This window comes from Leishmania braziliensis, chromosome 29 (genome assembly GCF_000002845.2).
Source record: "Leishmania braziliensis MHOM/BR/75/M2904 complete genome, chromosome 29".
In the NCBI taxonomy this organism is placed as follows: domain Eukaryota; phylum Euglenozoa; class Kinetoplastea; order Trypanosomatida; family Trypanosomatidae; genus Leishmania; species Leishmania braziliensis.
Window position 1 is genome coordinate 1,018,816 of NC_009321.2, and position 21,408 is coordinate 1,040,223.

The following is a 21,408-nucleotide window of genomic DNA, read 5'->3' on the forward strand; positions in this document are numbered from 1 at the left end:
TTCTCCCTCTCTCGCCTGTTCCTTGGGCTTTCCTCGTGCTGATCTTGGATTACTCTTCTCACATCGGTGCAGATTCACACCTGCTTTTCCTCCGCGACGCCTTTACTCTTTGTGTGTTTTCGCCCGCAATTTTCTATTGTTGTTTTTACCACCTCGTGCTTACCTCAGCTACATCACACCCCTGTGCGCGCTTGTGTTTGCGTCTGTCGATCTCACTACCTTCCTCTTTCTCTTTTTTTTTTTTGCTTTAGTGTTGTCTTATCCCCACTCTCGCACGTGTTTCTACCGCTCTTCTTCTCGTTTAACGTTGTGCTCCACTCTGCTGTGGAGCTGGGTCGCTCTCCCTACACGTCCCTCTCGGCCCACCTATCTGCGTGTGCGTTCACACTAATCCATCTATACAAGCTCACCTGTTACCACTACTACCACACGAGATACAAACCTTTTACCCCTTTGGCTCTCTCCTTTTCTCTATAGTGCCGCTGCTTCTTCGATTCATCTCTTCCCCCGCTTTCACTTTATGCAGCGGTGGGTCTGCCTGTGCCTTCTCTAGTTTTCTCATCCCCTCCACCTGACTCCCCCCCTTCCCCTCCCCCTCCCCCCTCCGTCTTCCTGCTGCCGTTGTGTGTTTGTTTTTTCACCTCTGACGTCCCTCGAACGCGCACTGAAAGCCAGAAAATGAGGAAGAATATTTCCCTCAAGGAGTTTTCAACGACGCCGACAGTTTCGTACATGCTTAGCAAGGATGGCCACAACGTCGCTGCCGCAGCAGGTACTCAGGACTGTTCAATGAATCCGCCGCCGCAGCCCCTTCTCGCGGAGCGTCCGAAGCAGCAGCAGCCCGCGCCGGACGGGGATGACGCCATGTACGAGATGGAATAGTGACACTCCCAATAGTAAGGCGAGGCGATGCACGCTAAGAACGGCGCGTGGCCCACCGTCGACACAAGAGATGGCGTTGTCAGCCTTGCCGATGTGTGTATGCGTGTGTGCAAGTATGTACATGCTTGCGCATGTTAAAGCACCACTCTGCGAGGTTAGAGTGTCTCCCAAAGCAGCTAAACTGTGGTTGGGCGAGGGGCGGACAACGTGAGTCACCGGTGATTACGTTCATATCAGGAAGGATTGTGTGCTGGGCCATATGGGGACACATAAATCGAACTGGAGCGTTTTCCCTTCATCCTCCTGTTTTATGCCGCTTTGCAACTCAATTTGTCTCCGGTAAAGTGTGGTAAAGCCTCGTCGCCCTCCAAAGACGACGCCCCCCCCCCCCCCCCCACACACACACACACACACACACACACAACGGTTTGCAAAAAAAAAAGCGAAGCATTGCACAAGTGGAATACCAGCTTTTGCCGGCAAGGCAGCTTGACCAGCTGAATTTCCAGCGGTTCGAGGAGAAGCCGCACTGAGCATGACAGGCGGCGCGGCTGCCGCTGAGGTGGCCCTCAAACACCACCACGCAGCAGTGCTCTTCCGCCCCACAACTCTGTAGACGACCAGAAAGGGGAAACAGGACGATGCCCTGCGCACCGCGGCAACTCAAACAGAGGCGCGGGGAACGGCGGAGGCTGGCGAAGAAGGCAAGCGGCCGGTAGACCCTTTCCTGGCCGTCGACGGGGGAGCCTGGAAAAGACGAAGCGGACAGAATTGCCGACACAGCCGCTGGGCACGGTTCTTCGTGAGCAACACGCGGCGCTCTACAGCGGGGCGATTCCCTCCCCAACAATGACTCGAGCGGTAGGCGGGCGGGTGGCAGGGGGGCGCGCCTGTCTGCCAGGGCAGTGCATCTACTCGGACAGACCCGCACATGTCAGCACGGTGACGTGACCAGCGGTCTCACCAGGGGTTCGAGCGGGCCACATGCGATGGTTGAGAGCTGTGGCTGATGCCAAGCGCCCTGCTGAGCTTCGACCTGGCGAAGGCAGTCATTTCCACCTGGGCGTGCGGGCGGCAGGGGTGCGAGAGTGGAAGTGGTCAACCGCCTCAAGAGCCCCTGTGTGGGTAAAAGGGGGTGGTGGGCCCACTCCACCTTTCCCTGCACGCGAGCGAGACAGACCAATGCGATTGACCGATGTCGCCGGAGCTCTGAGCAGCGAGCGCCGCGAGGAGGTTCGGGCGAGAAACCAAGACGCACCCGCGTGCCCCGCTGCACCTCGAGGAGACGAAGACACCTCACAAGGAGCTCTCGGGAACCCAGCCGCGCGCCACACTCGTCCTGAAGCTGGCGTGGCACTCCGCACGAAGGATGGGACAATATCCGAGGGTTCGGAGAACTTGCCGGCGACTTCTGTGTGTGCTTCTCACGACCCGCCATGGAAACGGTGCGAAGCTCCGCGGGCCGTGTGCGACAGGGGCGCCGCTGCCGCGAGAGGACGCGCTGCTGCAGCTGAAGCGGATGAAGTGTCGACGTCCACCGCAGCGCCTCCTTGTGGACGTGACGCGCAGGTGCAGGAGTGCGCCCGCCAAGCCGGTTCGGCGGAGGCCAGTCGCAAGGGCGGGCTGCGAACCCGCTGACAAACCATGGGTACCTCACAGCGAATCTCTCGGCACACGCAGGACCCCGAGCGGCGACGCTGTGTCTGCAGCCCCTGCTGTCAGAGGGGCTGGTGAGCGCCAGAGACCGGACACTGCGCATCGCACCGGTCACGGGTCAGTCTGCAATCGTGGCAGCACAGGGGACGCACCACGGCTTCGGCGGAGTCGGAAGAGGCCACTGGCTTAACTGGCCGCGCGCGCACACAAGAAGTCTCTACTTCTCAGAGGGGGCGTAGATGCGGCGCTCTTTTACATTGCAATACAGCAACGCTTGGTGAATGGCCTGCCGCGCAGCTTCGCCAAGGACTGCAGGCACCCTCGAGGTGCCACGCGCCGCCCCGCCGACGACGCGGCATTGCCTTTACTCGGGCCTGAGAAGTCTCCGCTATGCGAGCAGGCACTTGAATGGCCGTCCTCCGCTCCTCGCAAGGCGGTCTGTCACCCGCCAGGCCTCCCTCAGCTTTTGTTTTTCTTTGCAGGGCTCAGCGCGGGATCGGTGACTTCAAGCGCAACCGTGGAGAAAGAGCCGCTGTGGGGCCTTCTAGGCCAGTGCTGAGCCCTTTTCCGCTACGCCCCCGCACCGCAATCCTACGGATCCAACGCAACGTGGCCCCGCCGTTCTCGTGTTGGGAAGCACCCCTGCGAGGAACCCAGGGATATCTTCCCTCAGTCCCCCTGCTCACACCAGCGCTGAGAGCACCAGCAACTTGTGACGCACACAAGACTGGATGCGATACAAAGTGAAGCAATCATACTGTCATACGCAAAGACCGGCTGCGGATGGACGCCACCTGGTCCTGGCCAAACGTCTGCTAGAAGGATAAGTCAGACATGCAAGCGCAGTGAAATTCATTCTCGTATGTGTGGAGGAGTGCGGAAGTAGCGCATACGATTACCAGGAGCGTCTGGGCTTGTACATCACGCTCTTTTTACCTCTATCCTCTTCTCTGCCCCGCTGAGCAGCAAAGGCCGCACTTTTCGGACAGCTGCAAACCTCGTGGTAAAGGTTTGTCACGCGGAGGCGACACGGACGTGCTTCCCCTGTTTCTTCTTCGTGTTTTGCAAGAGCTCCGGCGCTGAAGTAGAGCCCAGAGATCGCGCTTACACTTTACTGGGGAGTTTTACTAACTGGTAAGCGGTAAAGCGTCGAGATCAGGATCATTTTTTTTTTTTTCAGGGATCAGGGCAGCGCCGCGGAATAGAATCTCACGAGCCAACTGCTCTTCTTCTAGCGTGCGTGACCTCTTGCGCGTATCCTCTCCTTCACTGGCACAGCATTGAACCTGCAGCGCACACCTCTCGCTCGGGGCAGTTTCCTCCCTTCTTTCCCCTCCTTTGCCCACGATACACCGACTCAACGAGAAGAGCTCTGTTCATCTTGTTACCAGTCCGTCTCTCAACAGAGATTACCGCAGTTAAAACATGTCGGACACCAGAGTTGGTAGCCGACGAATGCAAGCGTCGTCTCTCGCACTCCTTGAGAGGTAACGGGGCAGATTACACCGCAGTTGAGGAACTGAAGGCAGAGAAGGAGGACGATTCTGACGGCTCTCTCATCGCCGAGGCAACCCAAAGCAAGCATGGCAAGCGTGACGTACCTCATGGAGGAGAGACGTATGCGCAAGCACCAGTTACAAGTCTACCCGTGAATGCAGGTGCCGATCAAGGCTGAGGCACTTTGGGGAGGAAGAGAACAGCAACGCATCAAAAGTCTGCACCTCGCGAAGAGCCAGAGGAGAGGAGAGTTCCGTGAGTCTCGCCCGGCAAAGCCATTTGACTCCCGTGGTGGTAAGGCTGGGCTAGTGCGTGCTCTTCTGAAATGACCTGAACGAGGCAAGCTACGCACTGATGCACAGGATCCTCCACTTCAGAACTGATGACGCCATCAAAACGCGTCATTGGCCTGTGGCCAGCCTCTGGGACGGGGGGGGGGACGCACGGTGGTTTCCCCCTGGTGAGCGAGGTGCCAGACTGCAATACCCTCTTTTCTCCGCAAAGTGGCGCGAGCTCAGCGCATCCCCTCTTGGAGGCTGAGGTGAAGGCAGCAAGTGGCGACCTGGTTGGCGGTGCGGGGAGTCCCGTGGGAGGGTTTCACAAGAAACTGAAGGACAACGTATTGCTTGGTGGCGGGTACATCTTCCCGTTCCTGCTGCCCAAGGGATCCAAACGGGCGTGGCAGACATGGACGTGATGGGGAGACACCTCGAACGCTCTCGCATCTGCCTCGGTTGGCAGTGTGAATCGCCAGACCAAAGGCTCTGAAGGCAATTTTGCGGCAAGGCCAATCCATGCCACGCCTGCGGTGGTGGTTACTTCAGAGTGCTACGGTAATAGGGATCGTGACGGGGGTAGATTCGTCGGAGGCAGTGCCGAGGAGCAGCAAAGAGAGCCCATGGGAGAGGAGCAGCACCAGCAGCGACAGCCCTCAAGAGAAAGCGGAGGCAGGGCCGCCCGTCAGGTTGCCTGGAGTGGGACAGCACAGGTGCAGGCCAATGGTAAATGCGCACAGGGAGGTGGCGTATCACACGGGAAGAGGACAATCCACGAACCGGATTGGTCTTCTCCATCAGTATATGTCAACGCCACTCCATTCCAAGTACGTACGCATGGCCTTGAGAATTTCGACACAACTGCCTCTGGCAGTTGCCAAGTGTATGGCACCACATCTCTTCGGCGGTGGCTGCGGGATCTTCATATGGGTCAGTGTACTCGCAGACGCGCTTAGCGACGCGATACGACAGCCCCACACCGCACCATCCCCTTTGGACCCGTTCGTCCACGAGGTCGCCACAAGGAAGCCCGGAAAGAGTGATTGTTCGCTATGCGACTGAGAGTTCATCACCACTACAGCTGTACCCGACTGCGGCACTCGGCTAGAACGCGCAGAAGTGCTGACTGTGGGGCTCAAGGCCGTGCTGCCACCGAAGGAAAAGTGAGCCAAATGAGAAGTGGGCAGGACGGACTGTGCGAGTGCATCCGAGAGCGAGCCGTTTGACGACGCGCAGCCAGCAGGAAGCGCACTTTTTTTTTCCTCACTCTTCTCCGCGTAGCCACGGGGAGACGAAGTTGGGGCCAGCGCTGCAAGTCGGGGTTCAACGATAAGGATGGCACTTACTGCTGCACCTTCCGGCTCTCTCTCGCTTTCCCGGCTCTCCACCCCGCACTGCACTCACCCCCTCCCCCCCCCTGAAGGGCTTGGCTTTTGCTATGAGGCTCTCGTGCGAGTTTCACCTCTTTTCGCATAGCCAACCAAAGGGCGCTTCCCCGCACAGAAGCACGCGTGGACAGATTAGTGGGGCTGGGAAGAGGCTGACATGGGGTGACAACGACCCTGAACCGTACCCTTCACTTGCCTGTCTCCCACGGGCCACCATGAGCGGCTGGCCAATGCTGCGGCGCAGATGTTTGGAAGGAGAGTGGGGATGACTGGGTAGGCGCAGTGCTTGCTTTACATCTGCCCAGTTACATTCATCCCGCGGACGACCACCTTTCCGCTTTTTTTCGAGATCCCTTTCTCCCTTTGTAAATGTTGCTACTCCATGCATATACCCACCGTTTACTACCCCCCACCCCCACCTCGTCGCCACTTCGTGATTCGCGGCAAGTGCTGGCCTCCGCCTTCCCCATTCCCCTCGGCCCCCCTCCACTTCTCTACCGCATCCACTTTTCGCAACCACGTCTCTCTCTCTCTCTCTCTAAATGTGTGTCTTCGGTGTTTCTAAGTGACGCCAAACTTTCGAAACCGGAAGAAGTACAGGTCGGGTGTCCGCCCGAGTCTCTCTTTCTTTTGGTGAGTTGGTAGCTGTCATGAGTCGCAATCAGAACCGCAAGGGTGGCAGCAAGCGTGGCCGCTCAGATGAATGGATCACCGATGCACGCTACCCGGCGGATCTGCAGAACAAGGCATTTGAGGCATACTACAAGGACAACGTTATCCCTGCATCAGAATGGACGGCATTTATGTCCTGCCTGCAGTCGGGGTTGCCCATGTCAATCCGGTTCAACTGCGCAGTACCGCAGGTGAACGCTGTAGACACGTTCATCACGCAGTACCTCTCTGAAGTCTTCGAGAGTAAGCGCATCCCGTTCTTCCCAGCGCAGCGAGCGATTCAGTTTGGTGTCAGCCGTGGCGACCTAAAGCGTAAGCGGGTGAACCGAACGCTGAAGAAGATAATCTCTGCGATGAACGAAGGAGGCTACCTGACACGACAGGAGACCGTCAGCATGTTGCCTCCTCTCCTGCTGCAGGTGGAGCCTGGGATGCGGGTGCTGGATATGTGCGCCGCGCCGGGCAGCAAGACGTCACAGATCCTCGAGTTCCTTCTCTCCGGCGACGCCGAGAGGGGAGTCGTGGTAGCGAACGACGTTAACGTGTCTCGCTTGGACGTCCTCCACCATCAAACAAATCGTGCCGCTGGCGCACATCTCCACGTCATTATCACAAACGCAGACGCTACGCGCTTCCCACTGTTGCCGCCTGCGGAGCGCTTTGATCGCGTCCTGTGCGACGTGATGTGCTCCGGCGATGGAACACTGCGCAAGTCAATCGATATGTGGCCTCGCTGGGACGCGCTCCAGGGGGCCAACCTACACCACTCCCAGATACTCGTGCTGCTGCGAGGTATGGCGTCCTGCAAGTCGGGTGGAATAGTAGTGTACTCGACGTGCAGCCTCAACCCCGTCGAAGACGAAGCAGTCGTGTCTGCCTGTCTGGCTCAGACGAAGGGGACCTTCGAGCTGATGGACCCCACGCCACTGCTTCCAGGTCTATGCGCTTCGCCTGGTATGACTTCGTGGACCGTCACCACACGGGATCTTACCACAGTGCTGCGCACTCATGAAGATGCGAAGACATTCATGATGGCCCAGACGGCTCGCCGTACTTTCCAGTACGCACCGAGCATGTTTGCCAACACCGAGCTGCTTGTTGAGCAGCACATTGAGCGCACCCGTCGCATCCTGCCCCACGCGCAGGACACGGGCGGCTTCTTTGTCGCGGCGCTGCGCTGCATCGCGGCGGTGCCGGAGGATGCGCGGCCGAGGGCTGAGTCCATCTTAGATGCAAATGGGACGCCGGCGCTCATGAAGCCCCTCTCGGATGGTATGCGAGCTACCGTGCAGAAGGCGCTCATGCTGCCTGACACGTTCCCCTATGACCACCTCATCGTACGCAACGAGGAGGCGCGCAACCAGAAGGTGTACCTGGCGAACTCGGACGCCATTTTGCTAAGCCAGCAGCTGGGCTGTCGCATCGTGCAGGTCGGCTCGAAGGTGTTCGAGTCAGTGGTGAAGTACCGAAACGACACGCTGCGCTTCTGCCCAGACGGCGTGGCTGACCTCGTGCCTTTTTTGCCCTCCAACTTCCTTGTCCCGGTGACGCCGTTGCTGCTGCTCGAGCTGACTGCAGAGACGCCAATGTCGTATACCGACTTTAGCACCAAGACGGGACAGCTCACCGAGGAGCTGCCACCGAGCTTTGTTCTCACCACCTCTTGGCCTGTTGCGGGGCCAATCTACGTAGCTGCAGAGAGGTCCACGAAGCTGGGCAAGGTTGTTGCTCATGTGGCGGACTGGCAAGTGACAGTGTGCAAGCTGGCGCTGAACCTCCCGCTGGTGGAGTCCGTCGAGGAGGGGCAAGAGGGCGTGACAGAGGACAGTGATGCGACCAGAAAGGATGCCGTCGTGCCGGCAACAGATGCGGCAGCGCAGTAAAAATGCGGCTAATGCGAGAGCAGCAGCAGCAGGGGGGGGGGCATCTTCATCCGCTTCGCTCTTTTACCCCTATTCCCTTGCCCTATGTAGGCACGCATCCGTTCGCCTGCACATATCGGTGCTGTTAGCCGCAGCAGACAGGTGTGGAGGGGAGGCGGAGGTGACGTGACGGCCGTGCGTTTGAGTGTTGTGACAGACAATGCCGAAGGGATAGGAGGCGGTATGGGCAATGCACACACGGGGGAGGAGGGCGCGGATGGACTTCGTGCAGAAGGCTGCCAATCCCATGATGAGAAGAAGCGCAGGAATGACTTGGCTGAGAGGAAAAAGCCCACGCAATGCCGGAGAAGAAGGATCAAGTGCGCGTTCGCATGTGTAGGTGTGTTAATGGCGAAGTGACTGTCGAGTGAGGACCTAGAGGGAGGAGGGAGAGGAGGGAGAAGGGGGCGGCACCGATACAAATGCAGTCGAACATTCCGGTCTCCTAATGCCAGGCGTGCCTCTTTCATGTACCCCCCCTCCCCTTGCATTGCTTGCTTTGATGGACGACCCGAGTATGCTCCAGCCTGCACTTTCTCCAGCCTCTCCTCTCTGCACTCGTCGCCCAAACACAATGTGCAGTGCAGGTCGTCTCTGTTCTTCATTGTCTCCCTTCCGTGTATCTCGTTGCGCACGAAAACGCCTTCTCTCATGGGTGTCAGAGGTGGTCCTGCTGGGGTCTAGCCGCACGTCGTCGCCCCCTTTTTATTCTGGAGAGGGGGCTGTCGGAGTGTGTATGTGTATTGGATTGCGGGGCATTTGCTCTTCCTCAGATCTACGGCGTGATGTACGAGTAAGGAACCGCTCAGCGCGCGAAGGCGCTCGCCGTTTCAACGACCCATTAAGCTGAAAACGAAAAGATGCACCAGCTGTGAGGCTTAGCACATGACGTGTTTTCTTGTGGAGGCCCATACACACCCACCCACATATCCTTGGGCGACGATCGCATGGAACGAGCAAGGTCGATCGAGGCGGCGCGTGGATGGGTGGCGAGGGGAGGTCAGTCATGTAATTGGGTGCTTATACTCGATGGCCTGTTCTCTCGACTCTAAAAGCATCGGTGGAAATATGAGATGAAACGGAAAAGGCACCGGTGCACGCTACAGCCGCATCCTGACTCTTCCTGTGCAGTCACGTTCTTGAGGAAACATGCAAATAAAGCAGAGAAAAGCAAATGCCGCTGCTGGTCTTACCGACGCACACGCCCACACAAGAAGGGAGGGAGGGAGAGTTGCTGTCCTCGCCCCCTTTTTTGTTTGTGGCGGAAGAAGAAGAGAAAACAAAAGAAGCCCACGTTTGTAGCTCTGTGCTACGGATGTGCGTGTGTCTGAGTAGATAGAGTACACCGCGCAATCTCTCACCGTAGTCTCTCATCTTGACCCCTCCTTTTTTGCCTCTCTCTCCCTCCCTCCCTCTGTCCCCCCTCGTTCACTCGCTGTCCACGTCGCTCCTCTCTCTGTGGACTCGCGCGATTTTGCGCTAGCTCCCGAAAAGCACTGTGGGTGTGCGAGCGCGTCTGGGTCAGTGCGTGTGCATGTGTGTGTGTGTGTGTGTGTGTGTGTGTGTGTCTTGTGCCACTCATAGGCATCACCAGCATCACCGGTTTTCACACGGTCAGTCCTCATTTCCCCGGCTTGCATGTTCTGCTCGCCTGACACCTCTTATAGAGCTCACTGTGCGCCGCCTATTCGTTCTCTAGAGGAATTAGCGGTGTTGCACAGTCAGCAGAGCGCGCAGGCCTAACCACCCTTTCGCGCTCCCCTTCTCCCCATCTCCACGCCATTGTTCTGTCCGCTGCTTTATCCTACGGTGCCGCGGCACTAGTGACGGCGTCCGCTCACTCATTCCCTAAAAGAAGGTGTGTGTGGCGGACCCCCCCCCCCCCCCCCACCCGAACCTGGAGGGGACAAGGTGCCTAAAGAACAGGAGACGCTTTGCTTCCCAGTTTCTCTCTCGGTGTCTCTCAGTGTGCTGTCTCAGCAATAGAGCTTCGGCTCACTTCTTTTGTTTCGTCTCCTCTTCACGTTTCGAAACCGCCGTGCAACTCTTTATTGGGCTGTCCGGCTGCGTGGCACTGCCTTAACGGAAAGGGAGGAAACGAAAGGTGGTGTGATTGCCGATAAAGTGTGTGAAAAGTACAGCGCAGTGCGAGAGACGACACGCTCTGCTCCTTCTCCTCCGTTACAGCGCCCTCGTCGTTTTTAGTTATTCTCCGCTCTCTCACCGCCCTCTCCCCCTTTTCCCCGACTACTTTGTCATTTTAATTTCTATTCGTCTACGGCGTGTGCGTGTGTGTGTCTGAGCGGCAGGTGTCCTCGTTGGTGTGCGCGTGTGTGTGTCTGTCATTGTGTGTGTGTGTGTGTTCGTTTTCCCTCTCTTTTTTTATTCTTCTACGGGGAGAGGACGTTTGTTTGTGCTCTCTTTTGCCATCCCTCGCCCCTGCACATAGTCTTCTCCTGCATTCGCTCTCGCTCTGTGTGCTGGTGCTCCTCAGTCTGACTATCGCTCTCTCAATATCCCTTCACCATGGCGGCAGCGGCAACCACGACAAGCACCACCACGACGCGGGCGTTGGATGAATTCCACAGAGGCAATGTTGAGGCGGCGCAGTTCATACTCGAGGAGGCGGCCAAGTCAGAGCATAACGTAAATGAACTTTTGTCAATCCACTGCCTGCGCGCTACCTTGGCCGCAATGAAGGGTAGCATGGACGTTACGTCCATTACTGCGCAGCTCGCACCTGGGGAGCCGGTGCGGCTCCCCGTGCAGAGCTACCTAGAGGGCGTTGCCGCGATGGCGCGTGGCGATCTGGCCACGGCGCGAAGACGTCTGGAGACGGCGGTAGAGCGGTGCGAGGGTTTTGGCGCTGCATTGGTGTGTCTTGCTGCTGTGTACTACCTTACCAGCCAGTACGAGAAGAGCTATGCGCAGTACTGCTACACACTGAAGATGTTCGGGTCTGACGAGGCGCCGTCCGTGGTGCGGGTAGGAATGGGTTTGTGTGCCTTCCGGCTCCAGCGGCTCGTGGATGCCCGCCGCATCCTCGAGCGCGCCATCGAGGTGCATCCCGATGATGAGCTCGCGTGGCTAGGCTTACTAGCGGTCTACATTGACCTTCGCATGCTGCCCCAGATTCACACGGCCGTGGTGCGGCTCAAGCATTTGATGCCTCAGAACACGACGGTCCTGCTGAAAGTGTGCGACTTAGCCTACTTCCGCTCCTTGGAGGACGGACGACTGAAGAGCTCCATGGGGCGGTTGCGTAGTCTGCTGCGGTATGTGCGGCAGAGGGCTTCACCTGAGGAAATGGCGCTGGTGGACTTCCACGAGGGTCGACTGCTGCTCGTCTGCGGCGAGGTGGCAGCGGCGCAGCCACTTCTCGAATCTGCCGTGCGCGCCAACCCGAACCTCTTAGCTGCCCGTATCCACTACGCCCGTCTGCTGATGTACGCCAACCGCCACGCTGACGCGGAGACGCTGCTGATGGAGGTAAACAGGACGTGGCCGAACGAGAAAGAAGTGTTGCAGATGCTTGCCATTCTTGCAACGCGAGCGGGCCGCCACAGCGAGGCCCTTCGCTACAGTCACACCCTGACGATGACGGTGGCTCAAGGCGACGTGAACTCGTGGGCATTGGCGGCCGTGTGTTCTCGCCTCGACACGGAGCACTGCAAGCGGATCTGCGCGCACGTGCGTGCCGTTCAGCGGGAGCTGAACCTGCCGTCTAGCTGGAAGCTAAGTGCCAACCTCGCCATCCTCTCAGGAGATGTGGAGGCGATGCAGGGTATCGTGGACACGGAGCTGGGGGCGGCCTTTCTCATGTCCAACATCGCCGTGGATGTCTCCTATGTACCGCTCTTGTACAACCTGGCGTTGTTGCTTGAGAAGCGGGAGCCGGCACGCGCGCGGCAGCTTTATGTGTACCTTGTCAAGCACTGCAGTACCTTTGCTGCACCGTACTACCGCCTTCACTTCCTGGCGAAGGAGGCAGGTCAGCTGCAGCAGGCGGTGGCGTGGCTGCAGTGGCTGTTGAAGGTGCACCCGATGGAAGCCACGGCCCAGACATGCATGGCGCAGCTCTACATGGAAAGGTCGAACGTGAAGGAGGCTCTCGCTATCTTCAAGAAGGTGAACGCCTCCGAGTTGCAGCTGCCTGTAGCACTCGCTGTCGGTTCCACCTCTCTTCAGGCGTGCCAGCAATCCTCTTCGCAGTGGCCGAAGCTGCTCGCCTCGGCGCGCTCTTTTTACCGGGATGTTCTTGCCAAGGATCCCCGCAACATTCTTGCGGCCCACGGCTACGCGTGCTGCGACGGGCTCGAGCGTCGCGGAGACGCTGCTGAGGCGATGCTAAATAGTGTGAGCGAAGTGACTTCCCTTTCCACCGTGTCGACGAGCAACGTCGATGCCCACCGCGCCAACGTGAAGATGCTCAGCCACGGCTACAAGCAGGCCGCGGACTACTTCGCGCGCATGCCGACACGCACATCCGAGCAGGACGCGATGTACTCGTTCTGCATGGCCACCGAAGGTCGGTACACAGAGGCCCTAGAGCTGATGCACACCGCCACTCTGAAGGCCCCGAGTGGGGATCCGATGCTGGTGTACAATACTGCCTTGCTGCATTTCATGGCCTTTGTTGACGGACTGAAGGGCACACGCGCCCTTACAGCGGCGCAGGGTGAGGCGCTTCTTGCCCACCTGGAGTCTGGGCGGCGGGGCGCCACTCTCCTGGAGAGCATAAAGGGCAAGTACGAGTTGATGAGCCGCGCCAAGCGCTACCTGCGCTCCATAAGCGCCTACTGCGAGCGCCACTGTGCCACCGTGCACGCGCTTGTGGAGGCTGGCCAGCAACGGGCGAAAGAGCTAGCGCTGTCGGAGGAGGGATGGAGGCGCGTGTTTGCGTCACACAAGGCGGAGCAGCAGCGCCGGCAAGAGGAGGAGGAGTTAGCGGAGCACCACAAGGCGGAGGAGCGCAAGCTGGCGGAGGCAGACGTGTACGCGCGCTTTCGTCTAAGTCGCATTCAGCAGCCGGCGGCGCTGCTAAATGCGGATTTGCTAGCCGCGACGCTGGCGGATGCCATGCAGGACACGATGCCAAAAGAGGGGCAGTCAATGGCGTTGGGTGAAGAGGAGGGCGAGTTACCGTGATGCGCTCCTGCCTCTATTCGTGCTGCTCTTTTATTTTGTTCTCTTGTTTGTAGTGCGTCTCTGCCTTCGTGGTGAGTTCAGGTGTTGCCCATTGTGTGTGTGTGTGTGCGTGTGTATATACGTTGTCTACTCGGGTACTGCACACAGTGTTTCTACGCCTCATCCATTGCTGCTGCCACTGTTGCTTTCTTTGAGAGTTGTGGGTGCGTAGTGGCGTCGACGTCATAGGCGGCCCCTCTTTGATCAGGGGCGCGGGTGGAAACTCTCTTGTGCTCATTGTGCGAGGCCCGTCGAAGAAGTGGCCGGTGCGACGCAGGTGAGTGCCGACACCGCAGCGAGTTGAGGCGAACAGGCTGGCAAAACGAAAAGGAAAGACGTGCGAGCTGCAGCTGCCGAGTGGGAGATGGCGGGGGAGGGGCCTGCGCAGGCGTGCCGGTCTGAAGGGCGATGAGACGTGATGCACTGCGGCTCATTTGTGTTGCTGTATGCGTTGGCTGTGAGTGCGCGTATCTTCGCTCTCTCGTCGTCGTCTGCGTGTGTCTCTGCGCTTCCTTTGTTTTCGAGCCAGCGCGTTGTCTTCCTTCACTTTCTTTTTCTGTATTTCTTAACTCTCATCAGGGATCGGTACCCAACCAAGTCGTGCCAGCCCCACCTGTCGCTTTTGCTTGAACGAGTGTGGGTGGGTAAGCGAGTCTGCGTTTCAACACCCCTCCCCTCCCCTACTCTTCCCCTTCCCCAAGGAGGTACTCTACTCACAAGAGGTGTACGCGTACGTCTCTCTTTCTATGTGCTAACCATCGCACCTTTAACCCTTCCCCATACCTTCATCCATGGTTTGACCTCAGTCCGCTGCCCTTCCCAGGTGGACCTCTTATGCGTGACCTCAGCGCCAATGTGCCTCTTCTGAAGCCTGGAAGCTGTATGCTGTGCACCACCTTCTCTTCTCTGGTCAGCATGCGAGGGACAAGGAAGCTGCTGAGCTGCGTGAAGGGCCATTTTGTTGTTGCGCGCCCCCAGTCTGCTATCTCTGTAGCGTGCAAACACACCCACTATGATTCATGTCAGTCGACTCCTGTCAGCGATGCTAACAACTCAGAAAGTTTTTCCTCGCTCTCTACCTCTTTCACCATTTTTCTCACGTGAGTGCCTCTTTCTACACCTATTCCCTCTCTAGCCCTTTCTCACTTGCTTGCTCTTGTCGTCTGACTCTACTCGTTGGTTACCTGCAGCCGCTAACATGACGGACACAAGCGCCTATGGTGGTCTCTTCCAAGACCCGTCGTATCTCTCCTCTGACCCAGACCCGAGAAAGACAGATCCCTACGACAAGAAGGATGCCATTCCATCGAGGTACTTGGGCAAGAGCATGACAGTCGGCGGCCGCGTACCGCCCGGCCAGCACCCTGATGCGTACTTTGACAAGAAATTCCTCACTCTCGCCTCCTCGGAGCAGAATGGCGGTAAGCCGGTGGGCTATGACGAGAACAAGTGGTGCACTACCGCCAAGAAGCAGACCAAGAAGCCCATCTCCGACAAAGAGTTCCGCTACTCATCGTACCCAGAGAGGAGCACCGGCCCAGGCAGCTACTACGGCTGCTTTCAGAGCCGCCCGTACGAGTACATGACGGAGCCGTGGGACGATGGGAAGTCCAAGAAGAGAAGAGCTGCAAAACCAAAGGAAGAGGAGGAGCCGACACACCTGCCTAACATCAAGACGAACCCCGCCAAGAAGGGCACGTACGGCTACGCCGGACTGCTGCTGAGCAACCCCATTTACAACGACAACTGGAAGGATGAGCACGCCGCGGCGGAGGCAGAGAGGGCCAGCAAGGAGCGTAAGCAAGGGCCCGCACCAAAGGCCCTGGGACCGCCGTTTCACATTCCCGGTGTGAGCCACTCCTACATCGACGAGATGCCGAATACAGGTGTCTCTGGGGTGTATGCGGCCTACGAGGCCCCGGCTGATAGCGCTGCGACCAAGAACCGCAAGGCCAAGAAAGAAACTAAGGCTGTCCCTACCCTAGTCCACGAGCGCGCCTTCTGCGGGTATGCCAACCGGATCGGCGAGCAGGGTTGTCTGAACCCGTTCCCCAACGTGTGGGTGCACCCCGATGAGATGCAGCTCTCGAAGAGCGCGCAGCGCAAACAGGCGCAGGAGGAGGCGGGTCGGCCCCCCAAAGGGGCCGGTGTATGGAGACCAAACTCCTTCGAGAAGACGTCTGTAGTGTCCTCGTGCCTTCGTCGGTTCTACTGAGCAACTCGGTTTGTGTCATCGTGGTGGCCAGCGAAAGTCTTCCTCCACTCAGTCCTGTTTTGTGCGTGTGAATGTGTGTGCCCTCTTGTTTGCAGCGCTGCATCTTCTCTCTCGCCCTCGCGGAGAGAGGTGAGCAGCGATCTTCTTTTCCTTTTCGAGTTTTGTGGACCGTGCATAGGCGAATTTGACGTGGGAGGGGGCGGGCGAGGAACACACCATGCCGTCTGGCTCCACGTTACTGACGCGCTCATCATGGAATCATTGCCTCCCAGTATTCTGCTCTTTCCTGTTGACATTGCGGGAACAACCAGGCTTTCTCTCTCTCTCTCTCGTTCTCTCCTTCTTGTTCTTTCTTTCTCCTCGGTAAACGGGCACGTGGCGCTCCTAGAAAGGGGGTGCAGGCGGAGCTGCGTGTGCCCCCCTCCCCTCCCACGACTCTTTCGCTGTTGCTGTTTTTTTCCTTCATAGCGCTCCAATTACTCCTCGCTCTTGTTGAGTTTTATCACTCATATTGTGTGTATGTACACTAACCTCCTCTCCATCTGTGTGAGCAGAAGGGAGGGGACCTTTCGAAGTTATCTGCCTCGAACGACTTACCCCTTTACCCTATTTTCGGACCCTTCTGCATATACAGGGGAGAGTTCAGGAGAGACGAGACTGAAAGGAGAGGAGAGGAGAGGAGGGGAGGGAGGGGGCACCTACTGCGATGCCGTTTTGCATTTTTCTTCCTTTCTGCGTCGTATGCGTTCTCATGGGCGTCGAGCAGCACACCCTCTCCGTAAACTTCACTCATCTCTCCACCTCCGCACCGCACCGATGACACCTCCTCCTGTCTCCCTTCCTTTTATTTGTTTCAGTTTGCTATTGTACATGTATGTTGTGTGGACACCCTTACTCCTTTCGCTTCCGTGCCCCCGACTTTCCTTCCTCAACGTGGTTTCCTCTTCCCTCAAACTCTCCGCTGGTGTGGTGTACGCCTCCTCCTCGTACCCGATGTCTCCGTTGGCGGAAATCACAAAGGAAGCGACAACACGCAACAAGCGAAAGCAGCTCGTCTTCGTTTGACTCTTCTCTCAACGCATTCTGCCTCTCTCTTCTTTCACTTGCCCCTTTGCTGTCGGCCTGGTTCGCAGTCATTCACACTAAAGTGACCTGAGGACGAAAGGTAATATGGATCTACGACCAAACCTCGCGCATGTTGGCGCCAATCGTGAGACTCTGCAATTAACGTCAGGGATCGCTCACCACGCTTTGGCTTCCCCTCTTTTTCTTAACTTTCCCTCTCTTTTCCAATTTCTCTCTTCGAATTCCTCGCTTACCTACCCACACCTTGCTTGTGTGTGTCTGTGCCTGTGACGATGATGATTATGTGTGTGCGTGTGTGCCCCTTTTTATTGCCTTTGCCATGGGCCTCTTACCTCTATCGCTTCTCGCCTTGTGCTTTGACTGGACTGTGTGCGTTGCATGCGAGATGTTACTCATCCACACATTACACACATACATACACACGCACGTAGAGGCTCACGTCTGCCTGCAAAGGGGCTTTCTTTTCCGATCTCCGCTCTTTTTTTGTTTTCTTTTCTGACGTTCTCGTGCTGTTAAGTACCGCCTCAATTAAGCTCCTCTCGCTTTACCTTCATACACGTCCTCGAGCACAGCACCACAACTCTGCGCGCGTTACCCACACACTTTGGTTGTTTATACACACAAACGTACCCCACACACGATCAGAGCTTTTCTTTCTTACGAATCTATACTCTCCTTCCCCCCCCCCCCAACGCACATCGGCACCCTCGCTTCGACAGGAGACGCGTCCCGCGGTTGATAAGCTCCGCGATTCACGACAGGAAAACGGCGCGCTTCCTATTTTACGCACGCAGAAATGGCGCAGGTAGCAGAAGTGTCGCGGGCGCTGGAGAATGAGTTGTTCCGCAGCAAGTACCGCCGCATCAAGTTGATCGGCAAAGGCAGCTTCGGTGAGGCAGTGCTCGTCCGCTCGAAGTCGGATGGCAAGCGCTACGTGGCCAAGGCAATCGACTCTGCCTCGATGACGTCCAAGGAGCGGCGTGATGTGCAGAATGAGATTCGCATTCTAGCCGCCGTTGACCACCCCAATATCATTCGCTACCACGAGCACTTCGAGGATGACAGCCTCATCTTCATTATCATGGAATACGCCGACGGAGGTGACTTGAGCTCACGTATAAAGGAGGCAAAGAATCAGGACGTGCCTCAGCCCTTCGACCCGAATTTGGCGATGTTCTGGTTTCTGCAAATTTGTATGGCGCTCAAGTACCTGCACGACAACCACATCCTTCACCGAGACCTCAAGACTGCCAACATATTCCTCACCTCCAAGAACGTGGTGAAACTCGGCGACTTCGGTATTTCTACGGTTCTGCAGAACACGATGGCATGTGCTAAGACAGTGTGCGGGACCCCCTACTACTTCTCGCCCGAGCTCTGCCAAAGCAAGCCATACAACAACAAGAGTGATGTGTGGGCCCTCGGTGTCGTCTTCTACGAGACACTCACCCTGCACCGCCCCTTCAATGCCAAGACGCTGAAGGATTTGCTTAAAAAGATCTTAGCGGGTTGCTACGACCCAATCCCCACCACGATTCCGGTAGAGATGCGCTCGCTGTGCGCCAGCCTACTGCAGGTGAACTATATGCAGCGTCCCAGCATCAACCGCATCTTGGAGAGCTCCTACGTGCAAGGCGCCCTGCGCAGCTTCAGTGATGACTTGGCCCGCCAGGTGGAGAAGGACCGAAACGAATTCGAAGCGAAGCAGCTTAGCGAGCGCGAGAACCCGGCTCACCCACCCCAGCCGAAGGAAGGAGCGACAAAGGTGACACAGGCGCCGGCGAAACCGCAGCTCAGCGAGCGTGAACAGATGGCGATGCTGCGCGGCATGGACCGCGAGAAGATGAAGGCAATGCTGGCGAAGCAGGCAGCTGAGGAAAAGTCTATGCCGATAACCACAGCGGCACCAGAGGAGGTGAGTCATCCCGACGTAGATGATGACGGCGACTACATTGAGCAGAAGAGGGCCATTGTGAAACAAAGCAAGGACATTGTCGGCAAGTCAAACCTTGGCGGGCACCCAGAGGAGTTCGGCGATGGTCCCATCGGCAGTGCCCCACAGATGGAGACGATCACGATGTCGAACGGACAAACGGTCTTGGCCTCCGGCGCACGTTGCCATCTGGAGAAGGAGATGGGCGCTGAGCTGCTGGATCGCGCTGTTGAGCTTTACAACACTGGTATGATGAACGGCCTCTCCAACGCGGAGATGCAGCACGAGCTTAACGAACTCGTAGGAGTGAAGTTTGCGCACCACTCAAACGCCATCACGAAGCTGGCGGTCTGGGAAGGGAAGCAGAAGGTCATTGGCGCCTAGGGAAAGGCCGCCACGCGCGAGCCTTGTTCGTGCTGCCGTGAGTGCGCTGTGAAACCGCTGGAAATGAGGAGGCCTGAGGGCAGCAGGATGGCGCTTGTTTCGTTGTCTCTTTGCTGGGCGTTTCGGGTGTTGCCGCGTGTGAAGGTCCACTGTGGTCGCAAATGCAGCTCCGGCTTCACGCGCTGTGCGGACGTGAACCGAAAAAGAAGTGTTCCCATCCATTTCTTTACACAACCGAACACAGCTGTCGGGGCAGGGGATGGTGGCTGTACTGGCGCTGGTGTTGGTGGGCTCTTCTCAGTGACAACGTATCGTGCTGATATTGCTGCTTTTCCTTTCGTGCCTTTTTTTGGTTCTTTCAGCATTCTTCTCCGCAATGCCTTCGTCTTCGCTGTTGCCGCCTCTTTTCCCCCCTTTTCATGTTTGCAAGCGCATCGTGGTGAACTTTCCCTTCCTGATTCTCGTCGACCCTCGCCCTCCGGCACCTCGTTGCCCCATCTTCCCCCTCCTCAGTCCCTTGTGGTTTCCCTCTCTCTCCTATTTTCTCTCTGTGTTTGCTTGCCCCCGCTCCCTCCCCATCTCCGTGCATGTGATGGCATGTATGTCATCACTTGCCCACAGCTACCTCTTTTTCCTCGCTCCCTGCTAGCAGTCGCCGAGCCAACGCCACCGGTCTCCGTAGATGGGAGAGAGCAGTTCGCGAAGGGCACAGGGGGGGGGGAGGAGACAAATAAAGGGCAGAAGAAAGGAGAGACGCAAACCAAGCAGAGAAGTGCACACGACACAAACGCGAAAACGAAGGGACTTCAGCGATGCCGCTCCCCACCATTCGCACACTGTTTTAGGTGTACGGTTAGTTGTGCGAAGACGGGACTCAAGAATCATACGAAGCAAATACAATTTTTTTTTTCTTCCTTTCCCCTTTTTATTCCTAGAGACACAGCAGCAGCAACACGTAGCCACCGTAAAGCAATACGGGAAGATGAGCATGTCTTCCCAGCCGTAGCGCACTTGAAATGTCGTCTCTCCCTCTCTCACCCCTCCTGAACGTGCACACCAACGCGCCGTGACATACACCAACGGCTGCCATGAGAGAGATAGAAAAAGGATTGTGCTGGCTAATCTCAAACCACCCCTACAAGCACGCCGCCATCCCCCATTATGTACCTTTTCCACTCAATTTAAACACGAATGAATAGACAGAGATGCGTATTCACTTTTTTTTATACACTTAGCGATGGTGCGTAGTGGAGTGAAGACTGCCACAACGAGGTGTGGGGTCATATTGTCTCTATTGTTTCTGTGTCTCATCGCTTTCCTATCGCCCCTCTCTTCTTTGTCTCCTTTGTTCTTGCGTCTCTCTCCCCCTGTTCCTCCTGTCGTTTCCTCCTCCCAGTTGATGCGATTTTTGGTGGAGTGGGTCGAAGGTTTAGGGTGGTGTTCAGCGAACACGTGCCCGCCTCTATGTTTTGCGGGCTCTGTGAATGTGTCTGGGGATGACGATGGGTCGGTTGGAGGGGCAGGGCTGGGGACAGGGGTAGGGGGAGAGAGGATGTGGCGGAGTGCTTTACGCTGCTTGTTTTCGTTGACGGGAGGGGAAGCGGCAACTGCGTCGTTGAAGAACGTCACTCTCCCATTTCTCATCCGTCTTTACTTTCCACCCACCCACTCCCAGCGCATGCGGTGTTCTGTTTCGTTCTTTCTTTCTTTGGTCCTCTTTACCTCCTCTGCACCCACACGCTCTTCGTGGGTGGCACGCGTCCGCAACACACACACACACACACACACGCGTCCGAAAACAGGCGCCCATTGAGTAGACACGTACGCGTATGCGTGTGTTGCGTATCTTTTTTTTTTTTCGTTTTCCATCCCTTTACTCCTTATTTTTCATTGGTGGGCACGTGTGTGCGTGTGCCCTTTGTACATGCGCCTTTTCCCTTCGTCTCCCCCTTTTTTTCGCCAGCGTCAAACGCCACCGGTGCGTGCATGAATGGACTTGCGCAACAGCGAAGGAAACACACACACACAAAAAATAAACGTACAAAATGTGAAGCCAAACCCAAACGAAAGGGACGAACAGGTGTGGGTCAGGGGGGAAGGGGAAGGGGGGAAGGGAGGTTGCACTGCCGCATGAAAATGAAGGACGAGCGAGTCGCGACAGTGGAGGAACCGACTGCGTTTTCTCCCTCTTTCTCCTTTTCTATCTTTTTTTCTTCTGCTGTCTTCTACCTCTTCTAGACTGGTGCGCCTCGTTTGGAGGCTCGAGTAGCCCGCTTCCCTCTCTCTGTTTTCCCCCAAATGCAAAGGCGGG

At 57.1% G+C, this 21,408-nt stretch overlaps 5 protein-coding genes across 5 annotated transcripts; all 5 read left to right on the forward strand.

Annotated features, from left to right (window-relative positions):
• Positions 1 to 678: 678 nt before the first annotated feature.
• Positions 679 to 882, forward strand: LBRM_29_2500 (conserved hypothetical protein; the record flags this gene model as incomplete). Its single annotated transcript, XM_001566543.1, has 1 exon — positions 679 to 882. One exon carries the CDS (start codon positions 679 to 681, stop codon positions 880 to 882), a length of 204 nt encoding a protein of 67 aa, XP_001566593.1.
• A 5,466-nt stretch (positions 883 to 6,348) lies between these two features.
• Positions 6,349 to 8,253, forward strand: LBRM_29_2510 (conserved hypothetical protein; the record flags this gene model as incomplete). The annotated part of the gene is made up of 1 exon (XM_003723156.1): positions 6,349 to 8,253. The coding sequence occupies one exon, from the start codon at positions 6,349 to 6,351 to the stop codon at positions 8,251 to 8,253; it is 1,905 nt and encodes a 634-aa protein (XP_003723204.1).
• A 2,565-nt stretch (positions 8,254 to 10,818) lies between these two features.
• Positions 10,819 to 13,440, forward strand: LBRM_29_2520 (conserved hypothetical protein; the record flags this gene model as incomplete). Its single annotated transcript, XM_001566544.1, has 1 exon — positions 10,819 to 13,440. One exon carries the CDS (start codon positions 10,819 to 10,821, stop codon positions 13,438 to 13,440), a length of 2,622 nt encoding a protein of 873 aa, XP_001566594.1.
• A 1,237-nt stretch (positions 13,441 to 14,677) lies between these two features.
• LBRM_29_2530 (conserved hypothetical protein) lies at positions 14,678 to 15,694 on the forward strand (the record flags this gene model as incomplete). The annotated part of the gene is made up of 1 exon (XM_001566545.1): positions 14,678 to 15,694. The coding sequence occupies one exon, from the start codon at positions 14,678 to 14,680 to the stop codon at positions 15,692 to 15,694; it is 1,017 nt and encodes a 338-aa protein (XP_001566595.1).
• A 1,882-nt stretch (positions 15,695 to 17,576) lies between these two features.
• Positions 17,577 to 19,097, forward strand: LBRM_29_2540 (putative serine/threonine-protein kinase; the record flags this gene model as incomplete). Its single annotated transcript, XM_001566546.1, has 1 exon — positions 17,577 to 19,097. One exon carries the CDS (start codon positions 17,577 to 17,579, stop codon positions 19,095 to 19,097), a length of 1,521 nt encoding a protein of 506 aa, XP_001566596.1.
• Between the last annotated feature and the right edge of the window lie 2,311 nt (positions 19,098 to 21,408).